At 39.7% G+C, this 19,971-nt stretch overlaps 1 protein-coding gene across 2 annotated transcripts in view; it reads right to left on the reverse strand.

Annotated features, from left to right (window-relative positions):
• NELL1 (neural EGFL like 1) overlaps nt 1-19,197 on the reverse strand; it is a 594,259-nt gene extending 575,062 nt beyond the window's left edge. The window contains exons 1-2 of one of the 2 annotated variants that reach the window (XM_026664647.2): nt 18,990-19,197; nt 8,101-8,229 (exon numbers count right to left, since the gene is read on the reverse strand). In XM_026664647.2, coding sequence (XP_026520432.1) covers nt 8,101-8,229; nt 18,990-19,038 — 178 coding nt within the window. In that variant the 5' untranslated portion in view covers nt 19,039-19,197. The remainder of the gene's footprint in view (nt 1-8,100; nt 8,230-18,989) is intronic. The other variant, XM_087951106.1, reaches the window with a different exon arrangement.
• Between the last annotated feature and the right edge of the window lie 774 nt (nt 19,198-19,971).

Genomic DNA, 19,971 nt, shown 5'->3' on the forward strand with positions numbered 1-19,971 from the left:
TTCTGATTAGAAAAACAGAAGAACTGATACTAGACAGGAAAGGCAGGGAAATAAGAGCCTCTGAACAGAACTTGTTAATTAAGTCTATCAAAAAAAAATCCTGGGTAGCTGTTGTTTTCAGCCCATTTCCCTTTCATATTCTCCCCTAGGACTGACTTAGCTTTGATTAATTTCTTTTTACTGGCAATTCTATTCAAGCTCCAGGTTTCCACCAGAGAAAAGACTAGGAAGTGCTGCCCCCTCCTGTTACACATAAGGCAATAGAAAGCTTATATGTTACAGTTAAGGCTTGAACTCAGCCTCTCCCACCCCCCCTTCATGGGGAATTCCTAGTCAGGTAACTGTATTTGTGGGGGGGGGGATGTTGAAATAATAGTCGAGTGCAAATTTTTAGCAATTTATATTTTCTAAATAGCATTTTTCTCTGTTAAATTCTGTATTATGAGTTTGGTCCATTTTATTTATTTAATCTGATGGCTTTGACTTTTTTAGTTCTGTCTTGTAGAATACTAATTACCCGCATCCAATTCTGTATCCACTGTGAATCTGATAAACATTCTCTCCACTTCTTCATTCAAGTCATGAATAAAAATATTAAAGAATAGAGGATTCATGACTTTCCTTGAGCCAGCCTACACAATATTATCTTCAATTTCACAAGAATCCTATAATGAGCATTTGCTGAGTACAATTTTTAAACCAGCTATTCATCCATTTCACCAGACTTCCTCATCTTTCCATCATTTACTTTTAAGCTTGTGCTCTGAACATCATGAGGTGCTTTGCCAAATGCTTTGTAAGTGAAAACCAAGTTAAGGGGGGATATGTCATCATGGAGAAAATCTGTCTTCTCTATGTGGTCCTCAGGAATCAAAAATGTTTTCAACATTATAACATTGCAATCAATGTTACACCGTACCTATAACAATTCCACAATCTGCTAAGGAAATCACCAGATAATAATGACAGAACGTTAAGCTGTCAAGATTTGCCCTTGGCAAGGAATAGAATGGAATGGAATGGAATGGAATGGAATGGAATGGAATGGAATGGAATGGAATGGAAGCAAAGCGAAGCGAAGCGAAGCGAAGCGAAGCGAAGAGAAGAGAAGAGAAGAGAAGAGAAGAGAAGAGAAGAGAAGAGAAGAGAAGAGAATTCTTTTTTGGCCAAGTGTGATTGGACACACAAGGAATTTGTCTTGGTGTAAATGCTCTCAGTGTACATAAAAGAAAAGATACACTCATAAGGTATAATTCTGACTTCCAGCCAGCAAATTTTCTGGAACAAGATTCTCAATGTTGGCCTTCTTTCTTTGAGATAGCCACTCCTTCTATATAATGTCTATAAAATGACTAACCATTCCCTGTTACATTTTTTACAAGGGCAGGAGAAAAGACAGAAAGTTGAACTATCTCTGCTATAGTGGGAACAGCACAGCATATTGTGGGTGTTTGCTATTCCTTACAGTTTGCATGACTTTAACTTTATTACTGAAAGCCAACTATGAGATTGATTGATTGACCTATTGATTTATTGATTTGTATCCTGCCTTTATTATTTTTACAAATAACTCAAGGCTGTGAAAATACCCCTCAACAATCATTTGAGGTGAGTTTGGCTGAGAAAGAGTTACCCAGCTGATGCCCAGATTATTCTAACTGGAATGGTACAGAAGATTTGAGTGGTGAGGTGGCTTAGAGGTGGAGCTCTCACGTCACAATCAGGAAGCTGTGAGTTCGATCCTAGGTAAAGGCTCTTTCTGGGATGAGAATATATCTGCTGAATATAACTCCACATTGGCAACAGGAAGGGCATCCAGTCAGTAAACACGCAGCTCCATTCAGTTGCCCAACTCCACCCCATATTTTAAGGGGTTGTTAAAAAAAGATGGTACAGAAGATTGAATAAGTAAATAAATAATATGCTGTTATCACTCACATGTTAAAACATTGCTTCAAGTTTATTTATGGTCTGCTTCAGATTTTTCCCACTCATCAAAACACAGCACCTCAAAAACAAGACTGCATAATCCTAACAAGACATCACTGATAACTTTATTGGTGGCTGTTTTCATCTGGTGGTGCCAGGTGCATCGGTTTCTTTGCACATACTATCAGAAACAAATTAAATGGAATTGGTAAACTGGAACTTCCACAATCATCATCCAGTTTATGATGTCAGCCTTTCAGACTTCAAGAGTAGCTCATCCTCCAAACCTTTGCCATTCTCACTGTGTGCCTACAAAACTGTTGTGTCTCAGCCATCCTATGCCTACTCCAAAAAGGAAGGATGTAGCAAAGCTGAGGTCATCGAAAGCTACTCGCAATTATCAAGCCCAGATTTTTGTCAGGTTTAAACTTCTTCCTACAAAAACAACATTGCTAACATCATGAAGAAAGCCTTTTATCAAGGTCATGTCTTTTTATACCATCTAACTTGCTAAAATAAAAGTCAAGGAGTGAAAACAATCTGAAACTTGGATTCAGTTCTCTATCTCTGATCTGTCCTGGCCTTCCAGAAATTTGTAAAAACTTGACTCTTCTAGAAAGCTTTTGGAGATTAATCAGAGTGCAGCCACCAGGATAACAGTTATATAACTATTCATTTGCATGCATTTGTAACATAACTTACCTTGTATATTAATATCTTTCTCACTTTTTTTCTTTCCTACAGCTTTATCACAAGGACAAGGTCTGCTTGTTTTCAGATCAACCAAATGTTGATCCATTGGTTGTTACAGGAATTGACCAATCAATTTCTCACCCAAGCCTAGGCTGAGGGAGAGTGATTGGCCCAAAGTCACCAGCAGGCTTTCATGCATCAGGTGGGGCTAGAATTCCTGGTTTCTAGTCTGATCTCATAACCACTACACCAAATTGGCTCTCAGATAAATTGATATAATGCTTTATTAATTCTGTATCTTGCGCATTGCCAAGAGTCTTTCCCCATGAGACCATTTTAAAAATCCCTTTAATAAATCAATCCTGTAATTTGGTAGCAGTCTTTGTCAAGCCTTATTCTCATAAAGTTGGCTCTGGAACTTACAAGCATGGTAACCATTAAAACTTGACACAGGCCAGACTTTTCCGTCAAATCAAGAATCTGAAAACCTCCTTCAGAGATCTTTGTCTCTGCCTTTCCTACTCCCCTGTGAAAATTCACCCTTTGATTTGATCATCTATAATAAAACCGTAATAAAAGCAAAGGTGCCCAACTTTCTCAATTGCTGTTTTCTCTTAATAAGCCTTTGTTAGAATTCACTTTCCCTAAACTTCCCATTTCCCTAGTACTTCAACTTGAGTAAAATTAACCTCCTTATCAACTTTTGCTTAAACTGATTATGCTTCCTGTCAGGTTCATATAACCACTCAACCCCCAATGTGCCACCAGCCTCGTGCTTAGCTCTCAATTGCCCTCTCTGATTTATCTTGTTCTGTGCTTTTGATTTGCATGTTAAAGCTTTGTCCTACATGAGCAAACTGACTTTATAAGAGAATATGCTAATTTCTCTATTTCAGTGTGTGGCTCTATGTGTCATGTTGATGCATTGTTTGTTTGTTTCTGAAGAATTCCTATGTGTGGTTATTGATGGAATTCACCAAGACATATCTTAATAAGCTTGCAACATGACATTTAGCCAGATATGATAATAAATGGCCACGGGTAGGAGAGTTCTTCATTTAAATAGATTAACTTGTTGTTTTCAGGTCTATCTCTGCAGTGGGGTTAAAACAGTGTTTTAATTGTAAAGGCCTACATTACAGGGCTGCAATAAATGTCATAAAAGAATGTATGTGAAATACATTGTATGTTTAGGTGGCACCATGCAAGTGGTCAATATTTTTATTCCATACTTTTTTCTCATCCAAACAACAACAGTTGCCATCCATGACTCTTATTCTCCAACCCACACATTATTTTGAAAGCAAAAACGCTACATCAGTCAACTTTCCTTACCTTTTTACAGCGTACTATATTTGCATTAAACTGCAGGTTAAGATTACTCATTGGTTTATATTTTACTTGTACACTCACATAAACTATGTAAACTAAGACATTTCTGTAACTATACTTTCCAAAGCAAGCAGAGTCATTTTAGATAGAATAAGAAAAGCAAAGGTAACCTTCAACGTAGCCTCCTTAAACATAACTGGAAGGTAAAAATGGAATCACTGAGCTAATGCTGACACCAAAAAGCACATATAGTTCATAAACAAGTAAGCAACTATCTAGATCAGAGGTGTCAAACTCACAGTGCCATGGCGTCATTACGTGATGTATCAGGACTTTTTTCCCCTTCTCTAAACTGGGGGTGGGTATGGCCAGTGTGTGACACATCCAACCCATGGGCTGGGAGTTTCACAGCCTTGATCTAGATCAGGGGTCGCCAACCTTTTGGACCTCAGGGACCACCAAACTCATAATTTTTAATCCCGCGGACCAGACACCCTGGGAAAATCCCCCAAAACTCTGCAGGAAAATTCCCCACCCCATTTTCCTACCGATCAATCATTCTTTATTTGGGATCGCAGGATACCGTCTCGAGCTCTGTTCTCAGGGGGAGAGAGAGAGAGAGAGAGACTTTTGGCTTCATGCAAAGAAAGCAGCAGAAGGAGCAGACTACTTTCTTTTTCTCCCCCAAACTCTGCCAGAAATGAGTCTTTGTGAGACTTGTTGCACTGGCACAGCCTCTTGGAGCAGGATTCCTTACAGGGTCCCAAAGTCTCATTTCTAGTGGAGTTTGGGGGAGAGAAAGAAAGACCTTTGCTGCTTTTCTTGCATGCAGCTAAAAGCAGAAAAAGAAAGAAGCAGAAAGAAGCACCCCAGTGGCCAGGCGAGGCACGTGGGGTGAGTGGGGCAAGTTCTCCCCTCCACCCTTTCCCCCTCCCCTCACTACCTTGTGTTGTTTGCAATACAACCCTTGTGTTCCCACGGGGCCATGCAGACAGTGCAACCTTGTGTTCCCACGCTGCCTGGATTAATTTCTTTGGGGGGTGTTTGGGGGGATGTTTAGGGGGTAACAATTTTCTGCGGACCACCAAAATTTTCTCACGGACCACCAGTGGTCCCCGGCCCACTGATTGGCGACCACTGATCTAGATCATTCACCCATGTTTCAAATTTTCAAACACAGACCTCCATATTGTCCTCTATAACACTTGTTGATTTAAAAAAATGCAATTTTTAATACATTAATTATGATGATTCTGATTAAAAAGAGGAATAGCTAAGAGCCACCAAATGCACAATGAAAGACTATTTCTAATTGTCACAGGAGTCTGCAGAAAATCAGGCTGTCAAATATGTGGTCTATTCCTGTAAAGCTTTATTTACAAAAAAAAAATTGTCAGCTGAACAATATGCATATTAAAAGAAGTCCTGGATCTTAATGCAAATTTAATACCATGCTTAAATATCTGCAACAAAGTTAGTTTGTGCAGCAAAATATGCTCTCATTTCCTGTAACACCATCCAGGGAATATAGTGGAGTCAACGAACTCATGCCATAAAAACAAAAGGCCTTTTTAATTTCTTTTTTCTTTAAACAATGTGTTATTGGGTATATATTTCCAATAGGGGACCTTTGTTAACAAACAGACTGAAATAATACAATATCACATTAATGCTGTAATAATACTACTGTATTATAATAATATAGTAATATTAGTGAATTAGATGCATTTTAATTAAGACAGTTTTATCAGATCTGATCTGAGTAGCCTTTTCTGCTCACTCATCCCAGCAGCCTCATGGTTCTCTCAGGAACTCTAAGAAATAAAGCAAATTAAGAGATGCCTAGGTGATACAAGCATCAAACAGTAAGTAAAGAAGATAAAACACAGATACAAGCTTATATTCAAGCCTGCTGTGTGGCAATCAGGGTTGCAAGGCATAGCTATTTGTCCATTCTTATTTCAACTATGGACTGCATTTGCACTATTGAGTGTATCCTAGATCCTGCCAGGGAAGAACAAATGGAAATAACCCAGTATATACTGGAATTATTTGATTGAGAATTTTGTGTTCAAAGTTGGTCACCATTCACTTTTATTTGAAGTCTAGATAGATGGATTGAAATGACTGGGATGATCTTACTGTTGCATGATGTTACCTGAGAGGTTTTTGATGCTGTGGATTTTGAGGAAGTAGAGTCCTCTAAAATTTTAGTTCCATCATTTTTAACTAGATTCGTACATTACCTAGCTGATTAAAACAGTCAGGGAGCAAACTGGGAGTTGGATGTAGGCAATAATCACTATTTCTTTGAAGAAAGAAGTTCCAAACCTTCTCATTCAAGAAAGAGTTCAACCTAAAACCAATGGAATTGCTCAACCATCCAATCTCCAACCCTTTGAGGAGCGTGGGGAAAGATTGTTAAGGAAAGTGACAGAGCTCCAATTACATATGATATAAGTTACCATCCACATGTAAGTTATTATCCAAGATAATCCAGATGGCATTTTGGTTTCAGGCACAGATAGAGGGTGGAAACCATATATGTGTCCTGTGACAAAGAGTTGGATAGAGAAACTTTGACCAACCTGTCTTCCTAGATCTTTCAATAGCCCTCAATACTCACAATTTCTGGATCATTTGCAAGGACTAGGAACTGGTGGCAATGACTTACAGCAGTTTCTCTCCTAGCTAAGGAGGCCAACCCAACCAGGGTGCAGGAAAGATCAAGCATATAGATTCTATTGATTCTTTCTTCTACCCTACATAACATCTGCAGAGGAATCATTAGGAGACATTATCCATCCGTTCAGAGTGTAGTATTATCAATACCCTGATGATATTTATTTGTACACCTCTACTCTTTACCCAATGGGAATTATGATAGAAAGACTGACTTGGTGCCTAAAGACTCTCACAGTCTAGATGAAAAAAGGGTTGAACAAACAAGATAGAATGACTGTTAATTCAGAAGCATATTAATTCCAAGATAATACCGAGTTGATATAGCAGGTTCATAGTTGGGGAGGGGAAGACTCCTAGACTCATGGCTAGAAAAAGACATACAATTATAGTCAGGAGCATCTTTGTCCAACTTTAGCTAGCGTATTTACTGTAGTCTTACCTAGAACAGGATGAACAGTCACTAGACATTATCATCTCTTGGGTAAAATAATGTAATTGGCTTTAACAAGACTTCTACCACTGAGGACTATTCAGAAATCTTATCTGGTCCACAATGCAATGACCTGCAAATTTATTGATCCATCTTGGTACTGCCACAATATACATGGTACTGCCACAAATTCATTGATCCATCATGGTACTGCCACAATACACACTGCTGCTGGTTCTGCACTGGTTATTGGTAAGTTTGCAAGTATAGGTTAAGATGTTGGCTGTTGCCTTTGAACTCTAAATAGTTCAGGACCTGTGTATTTCTGATATCACATTTCTTATATGGTCTGTGCACTCCTATAGCCAGAGAGGACTTGCTAAAGGTCCCATTTAGGATGGGAATCATATTGTGGGGTGGGGATGCAGGTGATAGCAGATATTCTTGGTTGTATGTCTCCCCTATGGAACAGTCCCTCCACAACACCATCACTCCTCCAACAAAGATTGGCTCTTCTCTTTTGACATCCCAGAAGCTGGTTAAAAACCAGCTTAATTAATTCTAAGGAAATACTTATGAAGCCATCAGTGTCTATATTGATGTATTAAGGAACCTCTATTGTTTAGCTTTAGCTTTTTATTGTTGTTTTATTATTTCAATATATGGAAATCGCCAAGTGTCTATCCATCTTGAGACAGTGATACATTCCTTAATGTATAAATAAGATGTTTAAATAAAGTTACTGACTGCAGCAACCTCTTTCTCAGCTGATTCATACATGACTCTCGACATCCAAAAAACCCCACAAAGACACTTATATAATGGAGTGTGTGGGTGGGTGTGTGGGTGTGTATTGCAGAAATTGCTTGATGACATCCTACTTCCTTTGCTCCCATGTGGAAACCCATGAAACCTATGAGACTCAAAATCTCCAATGGAAAAATAAGAAGATGAGAAAGAAAAGAAAAGTTTTATATGAATGAATAGATCATATTATTAACTGTTAAACATTAAATAAGTATTTGCCTTACCTTGAAAGAGAAATGCTTTGCTGGCATTATGTAGTCCAGGCACCTGTGTAACTCCGATAGTCATATTGACAAGATCCAATTCTTTGATAATATCAATCTGTAAGCTAGGGTCCATTCCAAGGCCTACAACTAAGAGACAAAATATTTATTTCAGTCTAAGTGCAATGGATAAAGATATTGTACAATAACGTACAGTGAGGTATGCAAATATGATGTTTAAATCAGCACTTGTTCTATAAGTAACAAAAAAATATATTAATTGTTCTATTCAATACCATCTTATATAGCACTTAGCATCTAGATGTATATATCACTCCGTAGTGCTTTACATCCCTCTCTAAGTGGTTTACAGAGTCAGCATATTGGCTCCAACAATCTGGGTCCTCATTTTACCGACCTTGGAAAGACGGAAGGCTGAGTCAACCTTGAGCCAGTCAGGATTGAACTTCTGGCAGTGGGAAGAGTTAGCCTGCCATACTGCATTCTAACCTTTATTTATAAAATCTATTTGCCATCCAACTCATATCTACCAACTCTGCGAAGCTTACAACATAGGAAACATTGAAAAAAACATTACAATCATGCATCATAAAAAACACGGCAATTTTTTAAAAAAATTAACAGATAAAATCTGGACACAAAATGGCAAATAGAGGACCCTGAAATATGGGAGAGTGAGGGAGGGTTGAATTAATCAATTGAATTAATCAACCAGCTCCACTATAAAACTCCCCCATTGGGAGCCAGGTCTTAAGGCCCTTATGAAACATCAAGAGAGTGGGAGCCAATCTCACTCAAGGGGTGAGATGTTCCAGAGGGCAGGAACCACAAAATGTTGCACCACCTTAACTAAGACCCATCATTCAGAACAGTTATGGACTATAATGCACAATAAATTATCATCATTAATGCAGCAACATGGCATGATATATTAGACCTGCAAATGAATAAGTCTTTAAGAACCAGAGAGATAAACATTAAGGCACAGGGGACAAAAAATATATATTGTGATTTCTAGGCTAAGCGATGTGTGCCTAATGGTTGCATGGGAAGCGTGTGTCAGATTATAAGCCATGCTTTTTCTTTTAATAGGTTTGTTCTAGGTTTTTGAATGGGGTTTAGAATGTAATTTGGATGTATTTACAGTTTCCACCAGAAGGAAAAAGGTTTTACATTTGGAATTATTGGGAGCAGAGAGTCAGGATATTTGTTTCCCTGAAAAACTTGGAAAGCTAGGCTGCTGAGACTAAGCTACTGACACAGAGCCAAGTTTACTCTTTTTGTAGGTTCCAGGTTTCCAGGCTGTCAACTCAATATTGTTATAAAAAGCCCCCTCTTAGGCAAGGGCCCATTTATCTTGAGGCAACTTTGCATGGAAATGACTGATAAACAGGTGCAAAGCATGCATGAAGAATGGTTTTTATACTGACTCGGCAGAAAAATAGACTTGCCAGCCTGCAGTTGCTTAAAGAAACAATTGTGAGCTGCCTAAGGGCTGCAAACATCTGCACCACAAGGATTCCAAACATTTCACAGTCCAGCAGGCAGTCGGCATTGTCAAAACTGACACCACTCATGTGTTCACCAGGAGGATCCTCACATGCTCTAGCACATATGCTCCACTGCCATAAATAAGGAAGACGTCTCCTCAAGAACACTGCTTTGTTCATATCATTCTGAGTCCTGGTTCATCTATTTTAGAATGTCTAATACTGCAATTGTCTGTGTGAGACAAAAACAAGCCAACAGCCAGAGCATCCACAGGGGGACAGGAGAGGGCTATGTCAAAATCTGAAAGATGGCAGCTTCACAATCCAAACCTGCCCCTTTTATACTTATGTTCAATATTGCATGGATGTACAAAGGCAACCAGGCTTTCATTGCAGGACTGTGCTCACCATTTGACACGTTTTTTTAATCTCCTTCCTAGGAATACCCATGTCAATACCTTTGTCATTTCTGACAAAATCAGGTTTGCAACTGGACTTTTATTCCTTGCATGAGGACTGTCTCCAACTGTTATTTTTCTTTCTTTTTTTTGACTGAATTACTTTCTTAAAACATTTCAAATAAACAATGTAATTCCAAAGTAAGTGAAGGAAACCCTCAGTCCAATGAACCAATAAGGGGAGGAGTATCTATCATGGCTAAATGTCTGTTAAATGTGCCTCTCCTCTTATTCTGTGGAGCCTTCTGTAGCACTACTCCTCATACACTGGCTCAGTAATCCACATTAAATCACACAAGATTCTGAATTAATTGATCCCATTCCTAAATTAATCCCTTGATTTAACAGACCTCAGTTTAGCATACTTCAGATTTAATGGACAAAGCCTGTGGTATTTATATTGGAACTGCCTTTTTCATTAATAATTTTTGAAAAAAAATGTTATTTCTATTTCTTTATCCACTATAAAGATTGGTATTTATAAAGTATAAATACAGCAGTTAAACAATGAATGGGGTTACAGTCATTGCACTTGTAGCATACATTGATCAAGTCATGGTTTAGTCATTGAAACCGATTTTCCAAGTTTCACACTCCTTTGCTTGCAGTAATTAAACAAAATGCTTAGGTAGGAAGGCAGGTTTACTCATACACATCTTTCACGGTCCTCCTCCATTTCCTCCATTACCTCAGAATTGACGATTGATCCACAATTCCACACTTACCACGTGGATCAGACTTGCAATATTAATTTGTCTAAATTATCTCTAATATAACAGCTGCCTGTGACATCTCATCATCTACTATAAGAATAGAGAACAGCGATAGATCTTTGGAACTCAAAAGTGAAGCATTGTGCCAATATGTCAGGAATACTGCTGGAAAGAGTTGAACAAGGAGGAGGGAGTGATTTCTTTGCTGTACATTTTTGGGGGCTCAAAAATAAATCCCATTTGCCATTTAACTCACAGCCTTAACTGCTACCCTTCCCTCGGTTTCCTTAAATTGAGGGTTTACTATATGTCATATTCAATGTTTCAAAATATCATTTCCTTGCAAATTATGTACACCCCACAATCCCCTACATTGGAAAGCTTCACCCACATGTTTTGTGGCTTGAAAATAATTTGAACTGAAAGCATCTGTAGGAAACAAGCAGCAAAACTAAGGAGTAAGCTTTCTTTACTCCTGTTTTATGATTTTGAGTGGAAAAACAACTGGGAAGCAAGAATCACATTCATTTAATTTCTTAAAGTATTAGCCTCAGATGATAAGTTGAAAAAAGTTGGACTGCTTGAACAAGCAGCAGACTGCATAGTCCAGAGCACTTCTTCAAATCCTTTTAAAAATAAAAAATTATAATAAAAATATTCTCTGCTTTCTTTTACCTAGACTTACTCTGGTTTTTTTTTTAAAAGCAAATTTTCTCTTTCCCTCTCTTTCTAAAATTTTATTAAGGACATAAAGAGACTGAGATTGCCATTAAGAGGCAAACAGCTTAGCTTGATATATAAATCTAACTTTAACCCCCGGGAAATGATGGTTATGTTAGCTAGTCCAGGACCAGGTCTAAGCTAGTTCAAGTCAAGGTTCTATGACTTGGGAGGCATTAATGCCCCTCTCCCAAATTTGTAATGAATAGATGAATATTTCAAGATGAGGACAAGAAACTCTACTAGGCAGCTACCCTCTCCCATCCCAATTCTTTCACGTGCACATCCTCATCCTGTCTGAGGTCAGAAAAAAAAAGTTGTCTGGAACTGAAAATCGTTAAGTGTAAAACTCAAAAACTTGAAAGAAACAAACAAGAAATTCCTAACAAAATTGGACAATGAACCAAACAATAGGGTTCACCAGTATACGACTTTGCTTAGGGTGCCTAATTATCTAGAGCTGGCTCTGGGCAAGTTATAAGTGTGATTAATACTTTAATGTGCCCACACAGATTTAGTTTGACATGAAGGAACCTCAGACATCTATACTGGCATCTCTTCCTTCTCCTCCTAAAAAGCTAAAAGAATTATAAAGTTTTCACTTTTGTTTAAGTAACAGGTTTTTGTGCTGTCTGGGACCAAAGACTGTGCCTCATGTAAAATAAGAATGATTGGAGTACTTAAGCATAAATTAACATAAAATCAGTTGTGACTATCTATAATTCCAAGTCTAGACAACATGACAAACTTCTGTAAATGAAAAGCAGAAATTACCGACCTCCTTTTTTTTCTTTCATGAGTGAGTAGCATTCAGAAGGCTCGTTGCTATACATTCACGCTACACTAAATTGTGATTTAGCTTTTTCGTGATCGCGCAATTCACATTTCTGCCTCTATTTGTGAGCTATACTCTATCATCTGTGAAGCTTGCCTGAGTTGCCCTAATTATAGGATATGTGGTTAATATTATTTTAGTGTTGAAGCAAAAATATTCCTCCGAAGTTAAAATAAAACAATGGGTGTTTATGTTCTTGAAGCAGCATGAAAGATGTTTTACATCTGTTTACACAACTACAAAAATTCAGAAATAATTCAGAAAAGGTCTCTCAAAATGCAGAGCAGTGCCAATGCAGCATCTCTGTTACTCTTAAAAACAGCCGCGTCTTTTTCCTACTATTGCATCCCTGCGCTCTGCAGCTATAAATGCTCCATTTGAGATCCTGAACACTTCGAAGGACTTTTAATTTTTATTTTTAGTCAAATACGAAGTGTTGTACAGATTGGGCTACTTAAGTGGGGGGAGATAATGGATAGTCCCAAAAAATTACTTTGCTGGTGAGTAAACATCTTAGTAGGGTCATATAGGCTCAACTAGGTCAGAAGAAAGTAACTTGGGGTTCAAATATCATATTGAGAACTCCTTAGGAAGCTGAGAGATTTCCGTATCAGTGGAGCTATTCACTTATGTATTTATCATTCATATTTTAAAAACGTCCATTATCTTCACAGATCGACTCAGGGTGGTGTGCACATAGACATAAAAACATAAAAGCTATATATAAACATAATAAAAACCAATCATAAACAGCAATAAAATAGTACACAGTTGTATACAATTATATTATACAGATGGACAGAGTTTGGAAGGATTTGAAACTCAACGAAGAAAGAACATGTGTGAAGAACACACATAACACCTCTTTGAGAAAAAGAGAGAGATAAGATTCAATATATTAAAGCTATAAAATATAGATTCCATTCACATTTTCTGATATTTATCAACCATTCAAAATATTTATGGGATTTATGGGCCTTATGTGGTAAAATCGTCATCTCTAAAAGGAAGGTGCCTCAAAATCTGCCCATGAGGAAATGTTAAAGACTTCGCTCTCAAAGGTGCTTTTTCCAAAGGCAACTGGACTATTTCTTCTTTGAGGAAGAAGACATTTCACTTCTTATCCAAAAGGTTCTTGGATGAGAAACCAATGTTGTCTTCTTCTTCCTCAAAGTAAAAAACAGTCCAGTTGCCTTTTGAACAACTATGACCTGTATGACTGAGAATCTCCATAGACATTAAAGACTTCTCTTGCTGATCTCATTCATATCTCGAAGAAAGAGCTGATCCAAAGCCATGTGGGAAAATCCAAACTGCCCTTCTCCACGCCACCAAACTTCATTATAAAATATTTAATAATTTGTTTAAGAGCATCCAAAATCTACAGGTTAATAGAAGGGAACTGGAATGAACCCACTCTGCTCAAATCTTTAGAAAGAAATAAACAAGAGAGGTTTATTTTTTTTAGAATACTTAGATGTACGCTAAAATAAAGGCCAGGAACAGTGCAGTCATATTTTATTATTATAATAATTAATTCCTATAAAAAAGTGGCAAGACCAGGGAGAAAATGCCTAACTTTAGACCTTCCTTCCTTCTTTCTTTCTTTCCTTCCTTCCCTTCACTTCCCTTTAGTCAACCTTGATTCCTGCTGATTGCATGAACATATGGTTTTTCTTAGGAATATTTTTCAGAAACAGATTGCCATTGCCTTCTCCCTAAAGCTAAGAGAATTCTAGAACTTAACTGTATGTTGTTGTAAAAGAGACAACAATATGGAAAATAGGGCTAAAGTTGAAAAGAGATTAAATTATATGAATGGAATTGAAAAAAATCTCTGGCTGCAGAATTAAGCACGAACAAGAACAATTCTGAGCAAGTAGATTTTCATGTGTAGGTTAGTAGGAGATGTCTACTATCTAGAATATAATGTGGGGTCTCAGGAAATGTTTAGCTCAATACTTTACTAATAAAATAAATGACAGCATGATGGAACTGCAGCTATCTTCCCCACAGAGAATACTGAATCAGCAGCATTCAAAATCACCACAATTGTGCTATATCTATGTTTAGGATACCAATAGACTCCCAATTCTGGTATCCACTACTGAAAATATCTCAGTAACATCATTTTCTTCTGTCAGTCAATGAAGCTTCCATTCCATTGAATTAACAGTAAGGGAGGACAATTTCCAGTTGGCAAAATCTAAGGAAATAATCAAGCTGTAAGGGATATTATTGGGAAATGGTGAGGGAAGATAATTCCAACCATTTAAAAAGAAATTTCAAGAGGTTTCTATAAGATCTGTTTTGTAATTACCATTCAATATGCAAATTAACCATAGTGGGAACACTGCTTTAACTATTGCCTATATATCTCCCTAGATAAAGTTTCATCCACATCAAGGAAATTGCAACATTTAAAAGAACTATGTCAAGTCTATAAAATTATAGGAAGGCAATCAAGACTCTGTGATTTTGCCCAATTAAAAAGAGCCACCTTAGTCAACTCAAGATTAAGCTCTTCAGCTGACCATGAATACTGCACTCCTGAACTTTTTCCTACTCAGTCTCTTCTGCTGGCTTTTGATACTATGGTGTGTGTGTGTGTCTGTGTGTGTTTGTGTCTATATATATGCAAATAAGCAATTTGGGCAGTGGGGTTAAAGTAATCATAAAATCATAGAATATAAGGTTTGGAAATGACCTATGAGAGCATCTAGTCCAATCCCTAGATGATTGTGTTGATTAATAATTAATCAACCCAACACTGCTGCTTCAGTTGTATGGCCACATCTGCTTTCCTCCCTGAAGCTTTAAAGTCTCCTATCAAATCTTAAGCAGAAACATATATAGCTATTTCATCTGCATCCAGTAGAATAAATAGATGACTAAACTCATTTTTCTTCTTATAAATCAAAAGGAGCAGTTAAATGGAAAATGATTTGCTCTAAAAATTGCAGATATGGGATCCTAAGAGTCCACATCCTGACTTTCTCTTTCTTCTTCAGTTCAATCTGATTAATCTAATTTTTCAAAAAGAAAAAAGAAAAGAAAAGACTTTGACTAATTTATGTTCAAAGCATTAGAAGCTGTCATAAAACTGAGCCAGGTAATTCGTAATATAGACAAAGTAGCAAAGCCAGAAAATAGCCTATTTGTATCATATGCCTTAGAAATGCATTATCTTAATGTCTTTTATCAACCATTCCTTGACATGGAACATGACTGTCACAGAAGTGTTTTGGCTCAATTCATACCTGCCTCTATATCTTAAATCAGATTTCGAATGCAGCATATAAAACCTGTGAAGAGAGATATCAGTGTAAATGCACTAGAATTCACTATTCTTTGGCAAAACACACTCCTGAGCAGTTTGATAAAACTTCTTTCCAAATTTAATTCCTCTTGTAAGGTTCAAAAGGACCAATTCAAACTTAGGTAGCGATTTTATGAATGAGAAATATTTCATCTAAGTAGACCAATCAGGCAACATTTCCATACAGTGCTCAGAATTAGGACCTGATTGCTAATTAGGTCCAATTTGTAAAACTCAGGAACAAGTTGACTTATTCATCAAAAGCCATACAATTCATTGCAAGTGAAGCAACTGCTATTGGTGTCCCTTTAGCTCATGAATAGTAGTTGCAGACAGCTTAACTGCAACTGAATTTAGACCCTCCCCCCAAAAATTTTTTCCTTACAGAGCCCAGCTTCTTAAATACTTTTTTAATATTTCACAGGTTTGCAATCTTTCACTTCTCGCTATAAAAAGTAAGCTACAGCAACTCCATTTGATTCATTTGAAAAGCAATGAGAGCTACCCAGGATCATAGTTAGTTTTTCCTGTGCAGTGATTGGAATACAAGTGCAAATATGAATAATAAATACTTGACCATAGAAATCTTAAGTATAGAGGGAGAGAAAATAATTGCTCCTCTAGTTCTATAGTTTTGCGGTATAAAATATAAGGTATATTTCTGCTATATAAGTGCTCAATTAGTTGCTGAAGATGTTGTCCTCTGCAATATACCTCGGTAAGAGTACCAGCCTGTTCCTTTAAAAGTGCTTTATTCTAGGATGAAAAAACAGTTATATTTAACACAGCTTAGTAAGTACCGTAGCCTATAGAGCTGCAGTGGAGATTCAGAAGCAGTAATACAATATGTGAAGGAAATCTCTAAAGACTTCCCTCAAAAATCAACTAAAGCTAAATTAAGAACCCTTTGAAGGGGGGGAAAAAACCCAAATATAAACAAACAAAGATTAAAAAAAAACCACAAGCACACCTATTTTCACTAAGCAGCAAGGTTGTTGATTTTTAGCTTATTTGTTCTGGTTAAATATTTTCTGATTTTATTTTATTTTTTGCCCCCAGGCTTATTTATTGGCACATGTGAAAGCCATATTGCTCCAGAGCATTAAAAACTAAAAGGAGAGTCTTTTAATTATTGCAAGCTGCAAATATTTGGGGAAAGACACAACTACAGCAACTCCTGTGTGCCCTTTCATTTGATCTGCATCCTGTTGCCCCAAAAAGTAGCTAGTTCTTTAACAGTTAGCACTTTTCTTTGCAATGTATTTGTTCACTTTCCCAGCCACACCTTCTATGCCCTAGAAAGACAATCAGGTAAAAAAGAAAATGAAGTTCATCCATAATAAGACAATTGGGGTGTGAGCAGAGAAGAAAGAATATAGGGATTTTATGCCTTAGAGAATTCTACCCAAGTAAATATTTCAGAGGGCAGCATGAAAGGAAAAAAATGTTCCCGTAAAGGGACTCCTGAATTTTTTTTTCCTTTGGTCTTGGTTAAAAACAACTTGGCCAAAAGCAGCGGAAGAGTTTTTTTCTGTTTCTTCTTTCATTTGCGTTTTGCTCTCTGTCAAGTGAAGAATGTGAGAGGGTGTTTCCCCCTCTTCCCCCCCCCCCAAGTTGGTAAATGCCATTTTATCTGTTAAAAAAAAAAACCAAGCAGAAAACTGGGGGGAGCATCCCTAAACTTTAGATTATTTATTTTCTTCTTGGATGAAACAATGGAGAGCATTTTTTAAAAAGCCAGTGGAAGATAGTCATCTTGGGGATCTAACTCCCTTCCCTCCCTCCCCCTCGCCATTCCCCCACGTCTAAAGTGTGGGGGGGGGAGATGAAAATATTGTAAAACCAAGTGTCAAGATTTGCGCTACCGAGCCTGCTTGTCAAACCACGCCGTTCCCTGAAGCTGTTAGCACCATATTCCCTCGAGGGATGGGCGGGAATCTCCGCCCCCAACCCGCGCAAGGCCATTTGAATGGAGTGCCATCCCCGCATCTGATTCCCACACCTCCAGCCGGTTTTGTATCCGCGCGATCTCCCCCCCGCATGCACACACACACACACACACCCGCCCTCCCCTTCCACAGAGCTCCCCTCCTCCCGGAACAGCCCCCTTCTTTCAGAAGAACGAGGTGGCAGCTGCTTGTTAGCGGCTGAGCGAAGACAATAAAAGAAGAGCGCCGGCCTCGCGCAAAGAAACGGGCACTTTGCTGATTCTCCGGCACAACCTTCCCTTAATCGTTCGGGGTGGAGTGGGGGGTGGTGTGTGTGGAAAGGAATGCTCTCTTCGCTTTTGATCCTCCCCGAGGATCTGATTTACCCCTGACAGGTAATCTTCACCTTGCTGGCCCTCCCGGCACTAAGCAGGAGAGGAAGAGCAAAACCCTTTTTTCTTTGTTTTTTTCTTTTTGTTTTTTTGCCTCTGAGCAAAAAAAAAAAAGGACTCGGTCATTCAAAAGAAAAGAAAAGCTGGGAATCGGGGAGAGAGAGAGAGAGAGAGAATGGACCATGTGGCAGATCGGAGAAGGTTTTGCATCCAAGCACGCTCCGCCTTCTTCCCCAACCGGCTCCCCTTCCTCGCGTGTCCCCGTCGCGGGGTTTCCTGACCCCCTCTCGGCCGGGATGGGGGTTTTGACCGCTCCTCCGACACCAAATGCCACTACGAGGCAAAGTTTCCGAGTTCCGCCTGGCAAGGACGAGAGACCGCGGAGGGGCTCCGGGGCGGCGCTCTGAGTCGTCGTTCCCCCGAAAGCCACGCCGCGCGATCCCTTCTTTTTCGGTTCTCCATCCCCACCGGCCACTACCGTACCCGCCCCACACACACACACCACTTTTCCGAGCGAGGCTAAGCCATTGGCAGTTTATTGTGGGGGGGGGGAGGTATTTTTATATTTATTTATTTATTTATTCCGACTATAAACGCTCCCCCCCTTTTCTTCCCTCCCCCCTCGCCCCCAGATCCCTTCCCCTACCATCACTAACACGCAACCCCCCACGGTGCTTCGCGAACTCGCGGGGGAGCGCAACCGCGGCTCCGCGACCCTACTTTATACAGAGAAAGCGGGGAAGGAGGGGGAGGAAGGCACCGCGGAAGAAAAGCAAGGAGGTGAGCGGATCCTCCCCGCCGTGTACCGGCTATACCTATTGTCTTTGCATTTAGACCGACCGATTCCTCTACTCCAGGGAGTGGGGTTGGTTTCCCACCCGCCCCGAACAGCCTCCCCGCCGGCCCCAAGATGCCTCTTTGCAAAGCTTTTCTCCCATTCCGGTTCTTCTGCCACCATCCCCATCGCGTGCCAAGCCGGGGCGCGGATATTTGCCACCCACCCACCCAACCAACCAACCTTTCCCGGCTCTTACCTGTTCTGGCCGCTGCCAGGCAAACCCAAACGCCTATCATGACATCCATCGGGGCTGGTCGCGCTGTATCCTCCGTGGAGACCTCGCACGGCAAAGCCTGGCTCCAGTTCTCTTACGAGCATCGGAGCCTTCAAACTTAAAAGCGCTTGTTTTGGCCGCTTGCTCGGAGCAGCAGCAGCAGCAGCAGAAGCAGCAGCGAGACAGCAGCACAAGCGCCAGCAGCGGTCAGACCTGCTACCCTGGAAGAGCCCACGTGCTGTCCGTGGGGGATGATGCCCGCGCTCAGACGGCCCTCTCCCGTGGCGCTCCGCAAGCTCACGCCCAGTTTGACGTTCAAATCTTTGTTCGGCTCCGTCGCGTCGACGCCCCTGCCGCCTTCAGTTGCTTCGGCTTGCCGGAGAGGAGAGGCGGGCCTCGCGAGCTCGCCGGTTGGGTGCTGGATTTCCCCCAGCCCCCACCTCCCTTCTTGGATCTTAATGGATCGGTCTAAGCCACCGCCACCGCCCCAAAGAGGGAGGTAAAAGCATCTCAAGAAAGAAGCGAGCAAGTGAACGGGAAGGAGGCTGTTATCCAAGCATCGGACCAACTTGTCGTCTGAGTGATGGGGAGGCAAAGATAAAAGGCCACGGTGATTAGGAGCCACCCCTCTTTGGGAGTACCTTCTACCCCTTGAGGGTCAGGAGCATCAGACAAAGATGCCTGTAATTCACCTGGTTCTCCCTAACCTGTAAGGTTCTTAACAGATAACAGATAATCAGAGTTGGCAGGGACCTTATTACCAATTACTTTCCTTTCTGTGGGTGGGTCTTCCTGTACATATATATGTTTATATATGAACAGCTGAGTGTATATATAGTGCATATATAGACACACACTTCTAAACAAGATATTAACCCTGCAGGAAAGCTAAAACTACTTACAGATTAACAGAGTTGGAAGGGACATTTAGTCCCAAACCAAACAGGAGACCCTACACCATTTC

Source organism: Notechis scutatus, chromosome 1 (assembly GCF_049901735.1).
Source record: "Notechis scutatus isolate UNSWTSFEM ecotype Mainland chromosome 1, rNotScu1.2, whole genome shotgun sequence".
NCBI classification, from domain to species: Eukaryota; Metazoa; Chordata; class Lepidosauria; order Squamata; family Elapidae; genus Notechis; species Notechis scutatus.